This window comes from Oncorhynchus gorbuscha, linkage group LG04, assembly GCF_021184085.1.
Source record: "Oncorhynchus gorbuscha isolate QuinsamMale2020 ecotype Even-year linkage group LG04, OgorEven_v1.0, whole genome shotgun sequence".
Classification (NCBI taxonomy): Eukaryota; Metazoa; Chordata; class Actinopteri; order Salmoniformes; family Salmonidae; genus Oncorhynchus; species Oncorhynchus gorbuscha.
Genome location: NC_060176.1, coordinates 80,078,895 through 80,099,864, shown reverse-complemented (window position 1 = coordinate 80,099,864; position 20,970 = coordinate 80,078,895). Strand labels below are relative to the sequence as shown.

The following is a 20,970-nucleotide window of genomic DNA, read 5'->3' as shown; positions in this document are numbered from 1 at the left end:
CTCTCTTTCCATCTACCTCTCTTTCCATCTACCTCTCTTTCCATCTACCTACTCTTTCTTTCCATCTACCTACTCTCTTTCCATCTACCTACCTACTCTCTTTCCATGTACCTACTCTCTTTCCATCTACCTACTCTCTTTCCATCTACCTTCTCTCTTTCCATCTACCTACTCTCTTTCCATCTACCTCTCTTTCCATCTACCTACTCTCTTTCCATCTACCTACTCTCTTTCCATCTACCTACTCTCTTTCCATCTACCTACTCTCTATTTCCATCTACCTACTCTCTCTTTCCATCTACCTACTCTCTTCCCATCTACCTACTCTCTCTTTCCATGCATCTACTCTCTTTCCATCTACCTACTCTCTCTTTCCATCTACCTACTCTCTCTTTCCATCTACCTACTCTCTCTTTCCATCTACCTACTCTCTCTTTCCATCTACCTACTCTCTCTTTTCATCTACATACTCTCTTCCATGTACCTACTCTCTTTCCATCTACGTACTATCTTTCCATGTACCTACTCTCTTTCCATCTACCTCTCTTTCCATCTACCTACTCTCTTTCCATCAACCTACTCTCTTTCCATCCACCTCTCTTTCCATCGACCTACTCTCTTTCCATCTACCTACTCTCTATTTCCATCTGCCTACTCTCTCTTTCCATCTACCTACTCTCTTTCCATCTACCTACTCTCTTCCCATCTACCTACTCTCTCTTTCCATCTACCTACTCTCTATTTCCATCTGCCTACTCTCTCTTTCCATCTACCTACTCTCTTTCCATCTACCTACTCTCTTCCCATCTACCTACTCTCTCTTTCCATCTACCTACTCTCTTTCCATCAACCTACTCTCTTTCCATCCACCTCTCTTTCCATCTACCTACTCTCTTTCCATCTACCTACTCTCTATTTCCATCTACCTACTCTCTCTTTCCATCTACCTACTCTCTTCCCATCTACCTACTCTCTCTTTCCATGTACCTACTCTCTTTCCATCTACCTACTCTCTCTTTCCATCTACCTACTCTCTCTTTCCATCTACCTACTCTCTCTTTCCATCTACCTACTCTCTTTCCATCTACCTACTCTCTCTTTTCATCTACATACTCTCTTCCATGTACCTACTCTCTTTCCATCTACCTACTCTCTTTCCATCTACCTCTCTTTCCATCTACCTACTCTCTTTCCATCTACCTACTCTCTATTTCCATCTACCCCTACTCTCTCTTTCCATCTACCTACTCTCTTTCCATCTACCTACTCTCTTCCCATCTACCTACTCTCTTTCCATCTACCTACTCTCTTTCCATCTACCTCTCTTTCCATCTACCTACTCTCTTTCCATCTACCTACTCTCTTTCCATCTACCTACTCTCTTTCCATCTACCTACTCTCTATTTCCATCTACCTCTCTTTCCATCTACCTACTCTCTCTTTCCATGTACCTACTCTCTTTCCATCTACCTACTCTCTCTTTCCATATACCTACTCTCTCTTTCCATGTACCTACTCTCTTTCCATCTACCTACTCGCTCTTTCCATCTACCTACCTACTCTCTTTCCATGTACCTACTCTCTTTCCATCAACCTACTCTCTTTCCATGTACCTACTCTCTTTCCATCTACCTCCTCTCTTTCCATCTACCTCTCTTTCCATCTACCTACTCTCATTCCATCTACCTACTCTCTTTCCATTTACCTCTCTTTCCATCTACCTGCTCTCTTTCCATCTACCTCTCCATCTACCTACTCTCTTTCCATCTACCTCTCTTTCCATCTACCTACTCTCTTTCCATCTACCTACTCTTTCTTTCCATCTACCTCTCTTTCCATCTACCTACTCTCTTTCCATCTACCTACTCTCTCTTTTCATCTACATACTCTCTTCCATGTACCTACTCTCTTTCCATCTACCTACTCTTTTCCATCTACCTCTCTTTCCATCTACCTACTCTCTTTCCATCTACCTCTCTTTCCATCTACCTCTCTTTCCATCTACCTACTCTTTCTTTCCATCTACCTACTCTCTTTCCATCTACCTACTCTTTCTTTCCATCTACCTACTCTCTTTCCATCTACCTACCTACTCTCTTTCCATGTACCTACTCTCTTTCCATCTACCTCTCTTTCCATCTACCTACTCTCTTTCCATCTACCTACTCTCTCTTTTCATCTACATACTCTCTTCCATGTACCTACTCTCTTTCCATCTACCTACTCTCTTTCCATCTACCTCTCTTTCCATCTACCTACTCTCTTTCCATCTACCTCTCTTTCCATCTACCTCTCTTTCCATCTACCTACTCTTTCTTTCCATCTACCTACTCTCTTTCCATCTACCTACTCTTTCTTTCCATCTACCTACTCTCTTTCCATCTACCTACCTGCTCTCTTTCCATCTACCTCTCCATCTACCTACTCTCTTTCCATCTACCTCTCTTTCCATCTACCTACTCTCTTTCCATCTACCTACTCTTTCTTTCCATCTACCTCTCTTTCCATCTACCTACTCTCTTTCCATCTACCTACTCTCTCTTTTCATCTACATACTCTCTTCCATGTACCTACTCTCTTTCCATCTACCTACTCTCTTTCCATCTACCTCTCTTTCCATCTACCTACTCTCTTTCCATCTACCTCTCTTTCCATCTACCTCTCTTTCCATCTACCTACTCTTTCTTTCCATCTACCTACTCTCTTTCCATCTACCTACTCTTTCTTTCCATCTACCTACTCTCTTTCCATCTACCTACCTACTCTCTTTCCATGTACCTACTCTCTTTCCATCTACCTCTCTTTCCATCTACCTACTCTCTTTCCATCTACCTACTCTCTCTTTTCATCTACATACTCTCTTCCATGTACCTACTCTCTTTCCATCTACCTACTCTCTTTCCATCTACCTCTCTTTCCATCTACCTACTCTCTTTCCATCTACCTCTCTTTCCATCTACCTCTTTTCCATCTACCTACTCTTTCTTTCCATCTACCTACTCTCTTTCCATCTACCTACTCTTTCTTTCCATCTACCTACTCTCTTTCCATCTACCTACCTACTCTCTTTCCATGTACCTACTCTCTTTCCATCTACCTCTCTTTCCATCTACCTACTCTCTTTCCATCTACCTCTCTTACCATCTACCTACTCTCTTTCCATCTACCTCTCTTTCCATCTACCTACTCTCTTTCCATCTACCTACTCTCTTTCCATCAACCTACTCTCTTTCCATCTACCTACTCTCTTTCCATCTACCTCTCTTTCCATCTACCTACTCTCTTTCCATCTACCTCTCTTTCCATCTACCTCTCTTTCCATCTACCTACTCTTTCTTTCCATCTACCTACTCTCTTTCCATCTACCTACCTACTCTCTTTCCATGTACCTACTCTCTTTCCATCTACCTACTCTCTTTCCATCTACCTTCTCTCTTTCCATCTACCTACTCTCTTTCCATCTACCTCTCTTTCCATCTACCTACTCTCTTTCCATCTACCTACTCTCTTTCCATCAACCTACTCTCTTTCCATCTACCTACTCTCTTTCCATCTACCTCTCTTTCCATCTACCTACTCTCTTTCCATCTACCTCTCTTTCCATCTACCTCTCTTTCCATCTACCTACTCTTTCTTTCCATCTACCTACTCTCTTTCCATCTACCTACCTACTCTCTTTCCATCTACCTTCTCTCTTTCCATCTACCTACTCTCTTTCCATCTACCTCTCTTTCCATCTACCTACTCTCTTTCCATCTACCTCTCTTTCCATCTACCTACTCTCTTTCCATCTACCTACTCTCTTTCCATCTACCTCTCTTTCCATCTACCTTCTCTCTTTCCATCTACCTACTCTCTTTCCATCTACCTCTCTTTCCATCTACCTACTCTCTTTCCATCTACCTCTCTTTCCATCTACCTACTCTCTATCCATCAACCTACTCTCTTTCCATCTACCTCTCTTTCCATCTACCTACTCTCTTTCCATCTACCTACTCTCTTTCCATCTACCTACTCTCTTTCCATCTACCTACTCTCTCTTTTCATCTACATACTCTCTTCCATGTACCTACTCTCTTTCCATCTACCTACTCTCTTTCCATCTACCTCTCTTTCCATCTACCTACTCTCTTTCCATCTACCTCTCTTTCCATCTACCTACTCTTTCTTTCCATCTACCTACTCTCTTTCCATCTACCTACCTACTCTCTTTCCATGTACCTACTCTCTTTCCATCTACCTACTCTCTTTCCATCTACCTACTCTCTTTCCATCTACCTACTCTCTTTCCATCAACCTACTCTCTTTCCATCAACCTACTCTCTTTCCATCAACCTACTCTCTTTCCATCTACCTACTCTCTTTCCATCTACCTAAATGGAGAGTCTTTCCAATTTTACCTTTATTTAACTAGGCAAGTCAGTAAGAACAAATTCTTATTTTCAATGACGGCCTAGGAACAGTGGGTTAACTGGTCTAGGAACAGTGGGTTAACTGGTCTAGGAACAGTGGGTTAACTGGTCTAGGAACAGTGGGTTAACTGGTCTAGGAACAGTGGGTTAACTGGTCTAGGAACAGTGGGTTAACTGGTCTAGGAACAGTGGGTTAACTGGTCTAGGAACAGTGGGTTAGCTGGTCTAGGAACAGTGGGTTAACTGGTCTAGGAACAGTGGGTTAACTGCCTGTTCAGGGGCAGAACGACAGATTGTTACCTTGTCAGCTCGGGGATTTGATCTAGCAACCTTTTGGTTACTTGTCCCAACACTCTAACCACTAAGCTACCTACAAGCCCCAAACAAAAGTTTTTTTTTCCCACAAGAAGGTTGCACTGAAGTGCCTTGAAAACTCACCGCCTACTTCACATTTATTTACAGTAAAACAGTGAATAAATGAGCATGTCTTACTGAATTGACAATGCCTTTGAGTGCATGGAAGCCATCTTTGACAGGAAACACTTGATCTTTGGTGTCAGCAACCTCGGCTAGCTGTTGCTCGTCAAAGTCCTTGATACCAACACAGTACACCCGAGCACCGTAGTACCTTGCATCGTTGGCCTGCATTGGAGAAAGAAAAAAAACAGAACAACTTTAACTTTAAACCAACAAGTAACTCTCTGCATTGAACATTCATGCCAGAATTCTTGGACCCAGATTAAACATAATCATTTTTTTTTTCATGGAAATTCTCAATTGAGCTTTTTAGTCTAAGTCTGTTATTAGAAAACCATCATTTTCACCTTGTAAACGTGACATTTTTTCGTTTGGATAAAAAAAAACTCACCATTTCAACTGTTAGTTCATGTACATAGACCTCCAGCTTTCCGTCCGTCAAAGCCACGATGATGCTGGAGGACTTGGTCGCTTGGGCTTTGATTTGAAGGTTTGCCTTTTCGGTTCAAACACAAGAGGTGGGAATGGAGGAGTAAACAGAGAGATATGAGCTTTATTAGTAAATACATAAATAACACTATAGAGTAAGAGGGTTGGTGACAGTTCCATCAGGCCTACTGTTCAGTCAACTCAGGAAGTAAACGGAAATGACAGGAAATAAACAGAAATGACAGGAAGTAAACAGAAATTACAGGAAGTAAACGGAAATGACAGGAAGTAAACAGAAATGACAGGAAGTAAACGGAAATGACAGGAAGTAAACAGAAATTACAGGAAGTAAATGGAAATTACAGGAAGTAAACGGAAATTACAGGAAGTAAACGGAAATTACAGGAAGTAAACGGAAATGACAGGAAGTAAACGGAAATTACAGGAAGTAAACGGAAATTACAGGAAGTAAACAGAAATTACAGGAAGTAAACAGAAATTACAACTCCAATTACGATTTTGCTTCATGCTTTCCAATTAGGAAAATTGGAATTGGAATGACATTTTTTTAAAGTTTACTTCCTGGCTGAGTTGACTATAATTGAAATGGCAGTGACCCCAACCTAATACACCTGACATGTCTATAGAAGGAGAATACATTCAAAATGAACTGTTATAGAGGAGTCATAATGTATTCGTTAGTTCACCTGGTGTACTTCCAGCATGGTAGGCTTTTGAATGGCTCCCTATTTAAACCGTGTTTAGTGCCAACACAGCAAACGCCTAGCTATTAGGCTAGCACAGATAGGGTCAAACGCCTAGCTATTAGGCTAGCACAGATAGGGTCAAACGCCTAGCTATTAGGCTAGCACAGATAGGGTCAAACGCCTAGCTATTAGGCTAGCACAGATGGGGTCAAACTCCTAGCTATTAGGCTAGCACAGATGGGGTCAAACGCCTAGCTATTAGGCTAGCACAGATGGGGTCAAACGCCTAGCACAGATAGTGTCAAAAACCTAGCTATTGGGCTAGCACAGGGTCAAATGGCAGACTGACAATGCTTGTACAGATAGGATCAAATGGCAGACTGACAAGGCTAGCACAGATCGGGTCAAATGGCAGACTGACAAGGCTAGCACAGATAGGGTCAAATGGCAGACTGACAATGCTAGCACAGTATTTTACTGTAATGATTATAACGTGGGGGATATTATGCCCAGGACTGAAGGCTTCTCTAGTGAGGTGACCACTGGCTAGTGGTTTCGACTAGGATTCGGTTTAGGATTAGGTTTAGGGTAAGGTTTAGGGTAAGGTTTAGGATTAGGTTTTTAAGGTAAGGTTTAGGGTAAGGATTAGGTTTAGGGTAAGGTTTGGGATTTGGTTTAGGATTAGGTTTGGGATTAGGTTTATGTTAAGGTTTAGGGTAAGGATTAGGGTTAGGTTTAGAGTAAGGTTTAGGGTTAGGTTTAGAGTAAGGTTTAGGGTTAGGTTTAGAGTAAGGTTTAGGGTTAGGTTTAGAGTAAGGTTTAGGGTTAGGTTTAGGGTTAATGGATAGTTGAACATCTGTAAAGTATGTATTGGGGACTATCCAATGAATGTGTTACCCATACTGCACCTCTTTAATCCCTTCGTGCATGTAGGTCTCCCCTGCAGGCTTCACCTCTCTCAGTCTCTCCAGACCTTCCTGGATTTCATACCTTCAAACAGAAAGACATCAACTCACCATCCAACATTTTCTGGTACAGTGTTTTTGCCAGTGGATACAAATAAAAATGTCCATAGTTATGACTGTTCTAAGCATGTAATATGAACGCTTATAATGCGTTATTACAAGGCTTATAATATGTTATGTCATTCTCAATAGGAAGAATACCACACCTGTCTCCAGTGAGAGGTAACATCACTTTGGCTGAAGACGAGAACACTATAAAGGAGACCCTCATGCTGGGGCTGGAATTAAACAACACAGAATAATATATATCAGGTTAATACAACAGTAGAATATATACCAGGTTAATACTACAGTAGAATATATATCAGGTTAATATACAGTATAATATATATCAGGTTAATATACAGTAGAATATATATATATATATATATCAGGTTAATATTACAGTAGAATATATATCAGGTTAATACTACAGTGTAATATATATCAGGTTAATATTACAGTAGAATATATATCAGGTTAATATTACAGTAGAATATATATCAGTTTAATATTACAGTAGAATATATATCAGGTTAATATTACAGTAGAATATATATCAGGTTTATATACAGCAGAATATATATCAGGTTAATATTACAGCAGAATATATATCAGGTTAATATTACAGTAGAATATATATCATGTTAATATACAGTAGAATATATATCAGGTTAATATTACAGTAGAATATATATTAGGTTAATATTACCATAGAATATATATCAGGTTAATATACAGTAGAACATATATCAGGTTAATATTACCGTAGAATATATATCAGGTTAATATACAGTAGAATATGGGAGATGGGAAGCCCAGTGCTACAGACACGCCCCCTTTATGAGAGTCACACAGGCACAAATCCGGTGCAGGTACTGCTAGGAGCAGTAGCAGAGTGGAAGCAAGAGAGTATCCCAATCACCACAGATAATGCCAAGAACCAAGTAAATTTTAAAGCTGTCAATATTACAGTAGAATATATATCAGGTCAATATTACAGTAGAATATATATCAGGTCAATATACAGTAGAATATATATCAGGTCAATATTACAGTAGAATATATATCAGGTCAATATACAGTAGAATATATATCAGGTCAATATTACAGTAGAATATATATCAGGTTAATATTACCGTAGAATATATATCAGGTTAATATACAGTAGAATATATATCAGGTTAATATACAGTAGAATATATATCAGGTTAATATACAGTAGAATATATATCAGGTTAATATTACCGTAGAATATATATCAGGTTAATATACAGTAGAATATATATCAGGTTAATATACAGTATTATCATTAGTATTATTGTATCCTATTCTAGACATAATTTTTCCTTGGAAAATGCACAGTGATGTAACAGTCAGCAATCTGTGAAGGTGTGATCATTATGTTGTCTTTGACATCATAAAACCAGCATACGATAGATCGTTATTGAATAGTTCTGTTAAGTGTAAAGACATTATATTAGATATGCAGTGCGACTAAATGAAATGTTACATGGTATACAAGATACCGATACACTAGTCTGTATCACCTGATTCTAGTATCAGGAAGTGGTTAACATACAGGAAACAGATTGTCGTGACCCCCCCCCCCCCACACACACACACACACATACAGGATGTTGTGCAATATATTTTTATGCCTGTCAATGTATGAGGGTGTGAATGGGAAATGGACAGTCATGCGCTTGCTTCCAGACCAAACCCACACAATCTAAATGTGGCCGTTCCACCTGTCCGTTACTTTTGCCTTGACTGGTACTTATTCATTTATCAGCAAAGGTGCAAACACAGCTGTGCTTGGATATAAATATTTAGCTAAAAAAAAAGGACCTTTACAAACTCTGAAAAAGAAAAAAAGTCCACAGAGATGTGAGTTTTTCAGAGCATAAGGAGAGGTGCTGCTTTCTCCCACCCACATGACACATGGCCTGGTCTCAGCTAGTCTCAGCTAGTCTCAGCTAGTTTCAGCTAGTCTCAACTAGTCTCAGCTAGTTTCAGCTAGTAAAACTAGTCTCAGCTAGTCTCAACTAGTATCAGCTAGTCTCAACTAGTTTCAGCTAGTTTCAGCTAGTCTCAGCTAGTCTTAACTAGTCTCAACTAGTATCAGATAGTCTATGCTAGTCTCAGCTAGTTTCAGCTAGTCTCAACTAGTCTCAGCTAGTTTCAGCTAGTTTCAGCTAGTCTCAGCTAGTCTTAACTAGTCTCAACTAGTCTCAACTAGTATCAGATAGTCTATGCTAGTCTCAGCTAGTCTCAACTAGTCTTAACTAGTCTCAGCTAGTCTCAGCTAGTCTCAGATATCCTCAGCTAGTCTCAGCTCGTCTCAACTAGTCTCAGCTATCCACAGATAGTCTCAGCTATCCTCAGATACTCTCAGCTAGTCTCAGATATTCTCAGCTTGTCTCAACTAGTCTCAGCTAGTCCTTTCCCACAGTCAGACAGACCCACATAGCATCTTTTAGCCACACGGACAAGTCTGGCAAGAAAACACAGCAGACGTATGGATCACGTCCTTTCTGTGAAGAAGGCTTTTTAGAGGCTGACTGAGTCATTTGTTTGTGGAGATTGAGACTTGGATTTAGTTATTAATGAGAAATTGTGTGAGTCAAAAGATGAGTATTATTTGTAACTTTAGACAGGTGATGGACTGGCTAGAATCACATCTATTCCCTATACATACCTAACAGATCACATATCTAAATATGTTTAACATCTCCGGCTAGACTGAAATTAAAATGGCAATTAAATCCTTTTTTTTTCTCCTCCCAGTTTTCTCTTTCAAACAAGACACTGAATAAATCAAGAGCTTGCTTGAGGTGCCAGGGATAAATCCGAAATCTGGAGAAAAACCAGAAGAGAGAAATCTGTCCAGCTTTCACGCTCCACATGGCAGAACAGAAGTGTTCCTGGTAAAGGAGCATGGTGTAGGAGATTGTCCTCGCCTCTCTGTGTCCTGTTGGCCTTACTGTACACACCCAATTCGCGCAGACCACCTGGGTTCGAATCCTATTCGAAATACATTTCTAAAACCTTATCTGCACTTGATTGAGCTTGCCTGCCTGGCATAACGGACCAATAGAATAGTCCCAATACTTTAAACCTCGTCCATCTGGCCCTCTTGGAAGGCTAGAACAAACGCTTCAATTATTATGAAAGACATCAAATAGTACTTGAACCCCGGTCTTCCGGCCCCCTCTGCGGTAGGAAGGGGAGATAGATATCTATGTGTGGATCTGAACCACCCCGGTTACAAATGGCCATTCTCACAGCCCAGAAGCCTGATCCTCGCTGCCTCCCACTCCCACCGGGCTTGCTTGCTATGTTCTTCAACAAACCATTTCTTCATTTCAGTTTGGCTGTGGTCGATACCGTCTGGACAAGCACATAGCGTTGAGTCAACCAACGTTGCTATAAAAAAAAAACTAAGAAAAAACTAATAAACTTTTATTTTATTTACTTGTCTCCTGATCATTTTTGAATCCTCTATTTTAACCCAGGTTGGACATGAGTACTTTTAAACTATGCTAGTTGGTATGTTTTGTAGGGATGGGCTATATTGGTTAATGGACTGGGAAAACATTGATTAAGTGGTTTAGCTAGACAGAAGTTGATCAGATTAACGTATAAACACAACTAGAAGATAGATAGGAACTCAGATGTGACATAAAGCTGGCATTGATAAAAGTGGCATTTGTTGATTTGTTGAAATCTCCAAGATTCCATTTTAACAAAGATATCCAGTACACCCGTGTTCCTTGACTTAACCAACACTTTTCTCCATTACACTCAGTCCTTGTCCATTTTGCCAAGACCACAAGTCATTTGTAAAAGAATACAAGATGCTTACCTCACAAATCGATCTGTCAGATTCTTCACAAAGGCATAAATCTCACCCCAGTCGTTAGAAACGCTTCCCGACCTGCAACAGAGAAAAAAAACAGTTGACTTGTAGAATTCTGTTCCGTTGAACGTGCCACAACAATGAAAGCATTTTAATATCATGAAGAATGCCTTGAACCTCTTTAGTTTTTTTTTAACAGCACACCTTCTTTGTTCTACAGTTAGACATGCTGACTAGGCTTGCTGTTATAGATAGTGGTAGTGACTGTACTGATAACACACTGTCTGACAACATGTGGTAAAACTCTGCAGTGTGTTGCTGATTGAGCATAGCACGAGTCAGCAGAATATGTTCAGACCGATGCTTTCAGATAGATGAAAGAGAACCACATTGTCTTTGAAACTAAATTCAACTTGAGTCAAAATAATTCCTTAGGATAATGTTTGATCTTGGATCACCCCCATGCAAGAGCTGGATGTAACTTGATAACCCCCTACAAGAGTAGGATGTGTGAACTTGATAACCCCCTACGTTAGCAGGAAGTATGGACTTGATAAGAGCTGAGCTGGATTTGTCTATGGATGGATAAAATATTCATAATGGTGGTCATGATGAGAAGAGCAGAGACATTAGAGACATTGGTATCATTATTAATGTTATAAAACCGTTGTTGTGCCAAAACCACTGATTCCCTGGTCTAAACCCCTAGTCTACTTCCCTGGTCTACTTCCCTGGTCTACTTCCCTGGTCTACCTCCCTGGTCTAACTTCCCTGGTCTACATCCCTGGTCTAAACTTCCCTGGTCTACCTCCCTGGTCTACCTCCCTGGTCTACCTCCCTGATCTACCTCCCTGGTCTACTTCCCTGGTCTACCTCCCTGGTCTACATCCCTGGTCTACATCCCTGGTCTACATCCCTGGTCTACCTCCCTGGTCTACCTCCCTGGTCTACATCCCTGGTCTACCTCCCTGGTCTACCTCCCTGGTCTACCTCCCTGGTCTACCTCCCTGGTCTACTTCCCTGGTCTACCTCCCTGGTCTACATCCCTGGTCTACATCCCTGGTCTACTCCCTGGTCTACCTCCCTGGTCTACATCCCTGGTCTACCTCCCTGGTCTACATCCCTGGTCTACATCCCTGGTCTACCTCCCTGGTCTACATCCCTGGTCTACATCCCTGGTCTACCTCCCTGGTCTACCTCCCTGGTCTACATCCCTGGTCTACATCCCTGGTCTACATCCCTGGTCTACATCCCTGGTCTACTTCCCTGGTCTACTTCCCTGGTCTACATCCCTGGTCTACATCCCTGGTCTACCTCCCTGGTCTACATCCCTGGTCTACCTCCCTGGTCTACATCCCTGGTCTACTTCCTTGGTTCACTTCATCGGTTTACTTCCTGGTGTACCTACTTTGGTTTACCCTGGTCTACTTCTACATCCCTGGTCTACTTCCCTGGACCTACTTTGGTTTACTTCCTGGTGTACCTACTTTGGTTTACTTCCTGGTGTACCTACTTTGGTTTACTTCCTGGTGTACCTACTTTGGTTTACTTCCTGGTGTACCTACTTTGGTTTACTTCCTGGTGTACCTACTTTGGTTTACTTCCTGGTGTACCTACTTTGGTTTACTTCCTGGTGTACCTACTTTGGTTTACTTCCTGGTGTACCTACTTTGGTTTACTTCCTGGTGTAACTACTTTGGTTTACTTCCTGGTAATGTCCTTGCTACTATGCCAATACCACCTAGTTTTTCTGAAATAAACATCTTTTTGGTTAATAACTGATATGATGACTGATAGTTTTTATTATCATTGTTATCATCCAGATACATCATGTGCCCGTCCAGAGCGGGTAGACACGTTGGGAGTGTGCTTGCCACACACGCCTCAGGCCTTGGCACACCGTACCCTCTATCAGTCAAAGTGAACACAGTCAGTGTGCTCAATTTGCCCTTGATGATAACGACGTCGTAGTAATTAAACTAATAATTACAATTCAATGTATGTGCAGAGAACATTAAAACATGAGAGATTCACCATTAGGGCTACCATCTTTCACACAGTTTCTCTCCTCCTCCCCCTCCCCCCAATCTCCAAGACAAGGTCAATGTTTCCATCTGGCGAAGAGTGTGTATCTGTGTGTGTGTGTGTGTGTGTGTGTGTGTGTGTGTATGTGTGTGTGTGTGTGTGGGGGGGGGCTAAGGCTGAGGCAAAGTTCCACAGCACTTTGACAATACTGCAACTACTAACTACTCAGGATGATTAACGTTGTGAATACGTTACATTTGTAATGGTCCTTGATACATTGTGAATACGTTACATTTGTAATGGTCCTTGTTACAACACCTACACTACAGTACTGACCTTCTCAAAAGCTTCGGACCTCTTGGTGTAATGGCTAAGGTGTTGGGACTGACTTAACTTTTGCTGCAACATGCGGTAGGCTCGTGACGATCTAATGTTTACTAGTAAGCCTAAGTACTGTATATACAGTGCCTTCAGGGGTACTCGCACCCCTTGACTTTTTTGTTCTGTTACAGCCTGAATTTTAAATGGATTTCGTGTCACTGGCCCCATAATGTCAAAGTGGAATTATGTTTTTAGAAACGTTAAAAAAATAATAAAAAATGAAAAGCTGAAATGTCTTGAGTCAATAAGTACTCAAACCCCTTTGTTATGGGAAGCCTAAATACATTAAGGAGTAAAACTGTGCTTAAAAAGTCACATAATAAGTTGCATGGAACACAAGAACAGTACATTGTGCGTGTTATTTTGCGTGAATGGAAAGGTTGGGGTGATGGGATTACCAAAATATTGTGCATTTACAAAATATTAAGCTGTTTTCAAATACAACACAATACCTTGCTCTTGTTAATTAAAGCTTTTGAATGCATTTGTTTTTTTCTTTCAATAACAGTGTTTAACATGATTTTTGAATGACTATTTAATCTCTGTACCCCACACACATACAATTATCTGTTAAGGTCCCTCAGTCGCGCAGGGAATTTCAAACACAAAGACCAGGGAGGTTTTCCAATGCCTCGGAAAGTAGGGCACCGATCGGTAGATGGTTAAGTAAAAATGAAAGCAGATATTGAATATCCCTTTGAGCATGGTGAAGTTATTACTAACACTTTGGATGGTGTATCAGTACAATCAGTCTCTACAAAGATACTGGTTCCTAACTCAGTTGCCCGGAGTGGAATTACATTTCACCATGAGGCCAATGGTGACTTTACAACAGTTATAGAGTTGAATGGCTGTGATAGGAGAAAACTGAGGATGGATCAACAACATTGTAGTTACTACACAATACTATTCTAATATAATAATAATAATAATAATAATTCGAACCTAAATGACAGAGTGAAAAGGAGGAAGCCTGAACAGAATAAAATATCCCAACATGCATCCTGTTTGCAACAAGGAACTAAAGTAGAACTGCAGAAAATGTAGCAAAGAAATCAACTTTATGTCCTGAATACAAGATGTTCTGTTCGGAACAAATACAAACACATCACTGAGTACCACTCATTCATATTTTCAAGCATGGTGGCGGCCAATGTTCTATCTTAGAAGTGGGCGGAGTGGGCAGTATCCCCGAGACTGTGCAGAAAAACGGCAACCCACGGAGAGAAGCACGAGATCGAAATTCAGTTTTCCCTGTTAACACTATCAACGTTTCCCTTTACTGTGGCAATTGTGATCGAATATTAGCCATTTTCAGCGCAACATACCGAAAAACAAAATAAATTATGCAAGAAATGTTGTTGTAGGCAGAACGCATCGGAGTAGGATTCTATTGCATTGACACGACTCAGCCCATACTCTCCACAGACATACGCTGCATAACCGCTCAGAGCTGCAGTAGGCCTATATGCAAATAGACCATTGCCATATATGGATCTGTGTCCTTCACTTTGAACTGGACTGTGTTTACAGCATGAGCGGTCGTGAGGAGATGTGCTTGTTTTGAGATCAAAGCAAGAGCTGCATGTAGCCACATGTGCACATTTTGTTCATATCCTTTGCTTGTTAGTGAGTTATTATTATTATTATTATTTTGTAGTCAGCAATGGGGGGGGGGGGGTGGTTCTTACAAGAGCACAAAATGTCTAAATTCCTATAGCCATCTTTGAAAAGCAAGTCAGGTAAAGAGTTTGTTTTTTTTGTCTTAAAGGGGCAGTGTTGTATTCTGAAACAGGTTTGAATAACTTAAGTAGCCAATAGGCAGAGGGTAGCATAATTCTTCTGATTCTCTGTAGTAATGGTATGGGAATAATAATGCATTTTATTTTGTAAAGTGGTTTCTTGCATCAAACAACACAACAGTCACCTCCTTGTCTGAAGGACAGGTGGATAAACAGCTTAATGTCAAGTCAAGATTTTATCAAAAGTATCATGGAATGTATTTTTTAAAATTATTTTAACCTTTATTTAACTAGGCAAGTCAGTTAATAACAAATTCTTAGTTACAAAGACGGCCTACTAGAAGACAAAAGGCCTCCTGCAGGGGGACGGAGGCTGGGATTAAAAATATATATATATATATAATAGTAAAATCGGACAAAACACACATCACAACAAGTGAGACACCACAACACTACATAAAGAGAGACCTAAAGACAACAACATAGCAAGACAGCAACACATGACAACACAGCATGGAGGCAACACAACATGACAACAACATGGTAGCAACACAACATAACAACAACATGGTAGCAACACAACATAACAACAACATGGTAGCAACACAACATGACAACAACATGGTAGCAACACAACATAACAACAACATGGTAGCAACACAACATGACAACAACATGGTAGCAACACAACATGACAACAGCATGGTAGCAACACAACATGACAACACAGCATGGTAGCAACACAACATGACAAAAACATGGCAGCAACACAACATGACAAAACAGCATGGAGGCAACACAACATGACAACAGCATGGTAGCAACACAACATGACAACACAGCATGGAGGCAACACAACATGACAACACCATGGTAGCAACACAACATGACAAAAACATGGCAGCAACACAACATGACAAAACAGCATGGAGGCAACACAACATGACAACAGCATGGTAGCAACACAACATGACAACACAGCATGGAGGCAACACAACATGACAACAACATGGTAGCAACACAACATGACAACAGCATGGTAGCAACATAACATGACAACATAGCATGGTAGCAACACAACATGACAACAACATGGTAGCAACATAACATGACAACAGCATGGTAGCAACACATGACAACACAGCATGGAGGCAACACAACATGACAACAACATGGTAGCAACACAACATGACAACAGCATGGTAGCAACACAACATGACAACAACATGGTAGCAACATAACATGACAACACAGCATGGTAGCAACATAACATGACAACAGCATGGTAGCAACATAACATGACAACACAGCATGGTAGCAACACAACATGACAACAACATGGTAGCAACACAACATGACAACAACATGGCAGCATCACAACATGACAACAACATGGCAGCAACACATGACAACACAACATGGCAGCAACACAACATGACAACACAGCATGGTAGCAACACAACATGACAACACAGCATGGTAGCAACACAACATGACAACAACATGGTAGCAACACAACATGACAACAACATGGCAGCAACACAACATGACAACAACATGGTAGCAACACAACATGACAACAACATGGTAGCAACACAACATGACAACAACATGGCAGCAGCATAAAACATGGTACAAACATGTTCGCTAGCTGCAGCGAACTGAAAAGACGAGCGACCCAGAGATGTGTGTGCTTTGGGGACTTTTAACAGAATGTGACTGACAAAACGGATGTTGTATGTGGAGGATGAGACAAAACGGATGTTGAATGTGGAGGATGAGACAAAACGGATGTTGAATGTGGAGGATGATGGCTGCAGTAGATATCTCAGATAGGGGGGACTGAAGCCTAATATAGGCCTACATTTAACACCACACATTGGCTGCTACTGTAGTCTGAATGATAGAACAGCTATTTCCCCATGTTAAAATGTTACGGGATGCATTTTCTCCATAGTTTCTGATGGTAGGCCACTCTGGTAGGCCTACATTATGATCAAGTAGCCACAGGAGCCTACTTGGCCACTGTTATAACCATAACTTAAAGCGGGTACAGCCTCAGTGTTCACAGTGAACCTGAGCTGGAAGTTGCACCGAATTTTCACAACGTTCAAGGTTTCACTCAGCAGACCTGCAATTTGCTCAATGGCGAAAAACATTTGAGGGAACATTGGTGGTGGCTGCATCATGTTATCGGTATGCTTGTCATCGACAAGGACTAGGGAGTTTTTTTAGGATAAAAATAAACGGAATAGAGCTAAGCACAGGCAAAATCCTAAAGGAAAACCTGGTTCAGTCTGCATTCCAACAGACACTGGGACACAAATCCACCGTTCAGCATGACAACCTAAAATGCAAGGTAAAATCTACACTGGAGTTGCTTACCAAGATGACATTGAATGTTCCTGAGTGGCCTGGTTACAGTTTTGACTTCAATCTACTTGAAAATCTATAGTAAGACCTGAAAATGGTTGTCTAGCAATGATCAACAACCAACTTGACAGATATTTAAAAAAAAAATTAATAATAATGTGTAAATATTGTACAATCAATGTGTACAAAGCTCTCAGAGGCTTACACAGAAAGACTCACAGCTGTAATCACTGACAGAGGTGACTGACTCAGGGGGCGTGAATACTTATGTAAATGTGACATTTCTGTATATAATTTTCCATAAATTTGCAAAAATGTCTAAAACACATTTGTTTTCACTTTGTCATTAAGGGGATATTGTGTGTAGATGAGTGAGGAGAAAAAATATTCGATCAATTTTGAATTCAGGCTGTAACACAACAAGATGTGGAATAAGTCAAGGAGTAGGAATACTTTCTGAAAGAGCTGCATTTGGGCCCACGCTGCTCTCAAAAAATCCCTTTTAGTTTATCAATTGTTTCAACGGTAGGCTACAATCTCTACATCATCCTGTCATTTTATAATTGAGAACAGGGTGGAGTAGTTGACAGAGGGTTTGAAACTGGAGGGAGGTGCAGAGATGCAGCAGGCTTGCAGAAATACGGCATTGAGCCAAGTTGAGAGAGAGAAGAATAATGAAGTCCAAAATGTTTTTAAGTAAAAACATGTGTTGTATCAAGTCCGTTTGCTTCCTGAGACAGTATGGTGTGCATCACCGAACTTCAACTTTTGTATAAACTTTTTTTTTTCTCAACTGGAAAGAGCTCTCCTTATGTTACAAGTGGTATTTGCGGCAGACAAAGGATTGGGGTTAAAGTGAGGGTGAGGTTTAAGAGCACAAAAGCTTTGTCTCAGTTGCTTCATGTTATCTTTACAATGTATCATGGTTAGAAGATCTAAACAGAACTCCCAGTAGGCCTATGGCAGGGGTCCCCATGGTTAGTAGATCTAAACAGAACTCCCAGTAGGCCTATGGCAGGGGTCCCCATGGTTAGCAGATCTCCCAGTAGGCCTATGGCAGGGGTCCCCATGGTTAGCAGATCTCCCAGTAGGCCTATGGCAGGGGTCACCATGGTTAGCAGATCTCCCAGTAAGCCTATGGCAGGGGTCCCCATGGTTAGCAGATCTAATCAGAACTCCCAGTAGGCCTATGGCAGGGGTCCCCATGGTTGGAAGATCTAAACAGAACTCCCAGTAGACCTATGGCAGGGATCCCCATGGTTAGCAGATCTACACAGAACTCCCAGTAGGCCTATGGCAGGGATCCCCATGGTTAGCAGATCTACACAGAACTCCCAGTAGGCCTATGGCAGGGATCCCCAGTTACATTCAGACTTGTACACTGCAAATGTACCGCAAGAATCCCAAACAGATGTAGAATTTTGAGAAAAACAGAATCATGTCAAAGCTTGAGTACATTGGGATACAATCCTACGCCTCTGTATATGAGTAGACCCGTTTCCTGGTGATTTTACAGTGTTCTGTGTTCAAGAACAAAAATGACAATAACCACAAAAAATATATAATTTTGTATTTTATTTTTCTCAGATAACTTTAGGGGGCCAAATATGTATTGGTCTGGTCTGCATGTTAACTAATATTTACACCGGCATTCTAAACCGGGAACTAAACCAATTTAACCTTTCATCTGCTGAACCGGACCAAGAGTGACTTGAACCATAAGAATAATCAAAGTTACTGTGTACATTTCTAGGCTAAATGTGACATTGCTTCATTGCTGTTACATTGTAGCTACATTTGACACTGTTGTTGTTACATTGTTACATTGTAGCTACATTTGACACTGTTGTTGTTACATTGTTACATTGTAGCTACATTTGACACGGTTGTTGTTACATTGTTACATTGTAGCTACATTTGACACTGTTGTTGTTACATTGTTACATTGTAGCTACATTTGACACTGTTGTTGTTACATTGTTACATTGTAGCTACATTTGACACTGTTGTTGTTACATTGCTACATTGTAGCTACATTGTCATTGTTTCAATCGCTGAACGTAACAGGTACTTCAGTGAAATCAATGTTGCAAATAAATTATACTTACCTATCAAGAACAAAGTACAAGTCGTAAGCTCCGTGACAAGACGCTTCATCTGCGTGACAAGACCATGCAAACAAACTCAGCAGAACTATTCCAGCTGTTGCTGCTGTTGAAGTCCAGCGGCTTTTAGCGCGACCAGGTGTTTTCTCCTTCATTGTCAAATTCAACAGTGTCCTTTGTAGCCCGCAAGGCAAATGTATCAAACGAAATCACACTTCTTCTTATTCTAGCACATAAACAGAAGAGGGTATGCTGAAAACGAGCCGCACTGCCGGAAACATGTCAAAACTTCTACAGCACAATGAAGTAGCCTCTCTGCGTTTATATCACCGACTAGTGTTTTGTTCGTGTCCTCTGACGATGTACTACTCTAAACCGAAGTCTGTTTCCTGTTGAGTCAATACATTATCCCATTTCATAAAACCTCCCTGTAGGACACACAAAGCACACTCCCACTGAAACGATCCTTATTGCAAGCGCGCATGCGCCCGGTCAAACCAGATGTGGCTAAGTTTAGTGGGTCTATATTCACAAGTATTTGTTAGTGGTGATTATACTGGATAATTATATGTGGCCAGGGCCGGTTCCAGGCATTTGCGACGTAAGCAGTCACTTAGGTCCCCAGCCCATGACGGAAGAGTCTGGGTCAGAGCAAGTATCAGCAAATGTTGTCTCTTGTTATGTCAGTCACTGACAGTCACTCAATTAGCCATGTCAACTACAATTTATAGGGTTTGTAAATTAGTCTAGCCAATTATTCTAGCTAAAGTTGTAGTAATCATGGCCGAATACCGACCAGGCATGCAGGGCACGTTCCCAACCTCCAGGGGGCCCCTAATGATTTTGTTAGTCACTCAGATATCATGAACATGGCATACTGCAAGTCATGGCACACTGTTCAGAATTGCCGGAATTTTGCTTTAAAACGGTTTTTAAAATGTTTCTATTGTCTTTATGTCTGCATTGTTGGGAAAGGGCCCGTCAGTATTTCACTGTTAGTCCACACCTGTTGTTTATATAGCATGTGACAAACAACATTTAATTTGATTTGGGTAGAATTGCAGGAAATGTGTCATACAATTGCTAAAAATGCATCTCTGGCCCACGGCAAAATGTGTACAATCGCAGGAAATTCATTTTTAAAATGTAAATGTTTCTCTGTGCTGTCAAAACGGGGGGGGGTAAACAATTCTCGCTTTAGGGCCTGCAAAAGGCTAGAGCCGGCCATGTCTGTGGCCTACATTAAAGAACTTATTATTTCGTAAAGGCTGTTTGTTTTTTTGAGGGACGAGAGACAGAGAACCACCAACGAAATATGAAACAAGTCTGATGCTCTATGAATACAATGACACCATAACAAACAAACAAAAACATTTCCTGCCACAACTGTCACCACAGTCAGTCACCACAGTCAGTCACCACAGTCAGTCACCACAGTCAGTCACCACAGTCA

At 40.9% G+C, this 20,970-nt stretch overlaps 1 protein-coding gene across 1 annotated transcript in view; it reads right to left on the bottom strand.

Annotated features, from left to right (window-relative positions):
* LOC124034707 (anthrax toxin receptor 2-like) overlaps window positions 1-19,991 on the bottom strand; it is a 146,884-nt gene extending 126,893 nt beyond the window's left edge. Inside the window, exons 1-6 of the mRNA XM_046348182.1 lie at window positions 19,521-19,991; window positions 10,898-10,969; window positions 7,197-7,268; window positions 6,934-7,015; window positions 5,281-5,385; window positions 4,905-5,054 (exon numbers count right to left, since the gene is read on the bottom strand). Coding sequence (XP_046204138.1) covers window positions 4,905-5,054; window positions 5,281-5,385; window positions 6,934-7,015; window positions 7,197-7,268; window positions 10,898-10,969; window positions 19,521-19,672 — 633 coding nt within the window. The 5' untranslated portion in view covers window positions 19,673-19,991. The remainder of the gene's footprint in view (window positions 1-4,904; window positions 5,055-5,280; window positions 5,386-6,933; window positions 7,016-7,196; window positions 7,269-10,897; window positions 10,970-19,520) is intronic.
* Window positions 19,992-20,970: the final 979 nt, after the last annotated feature.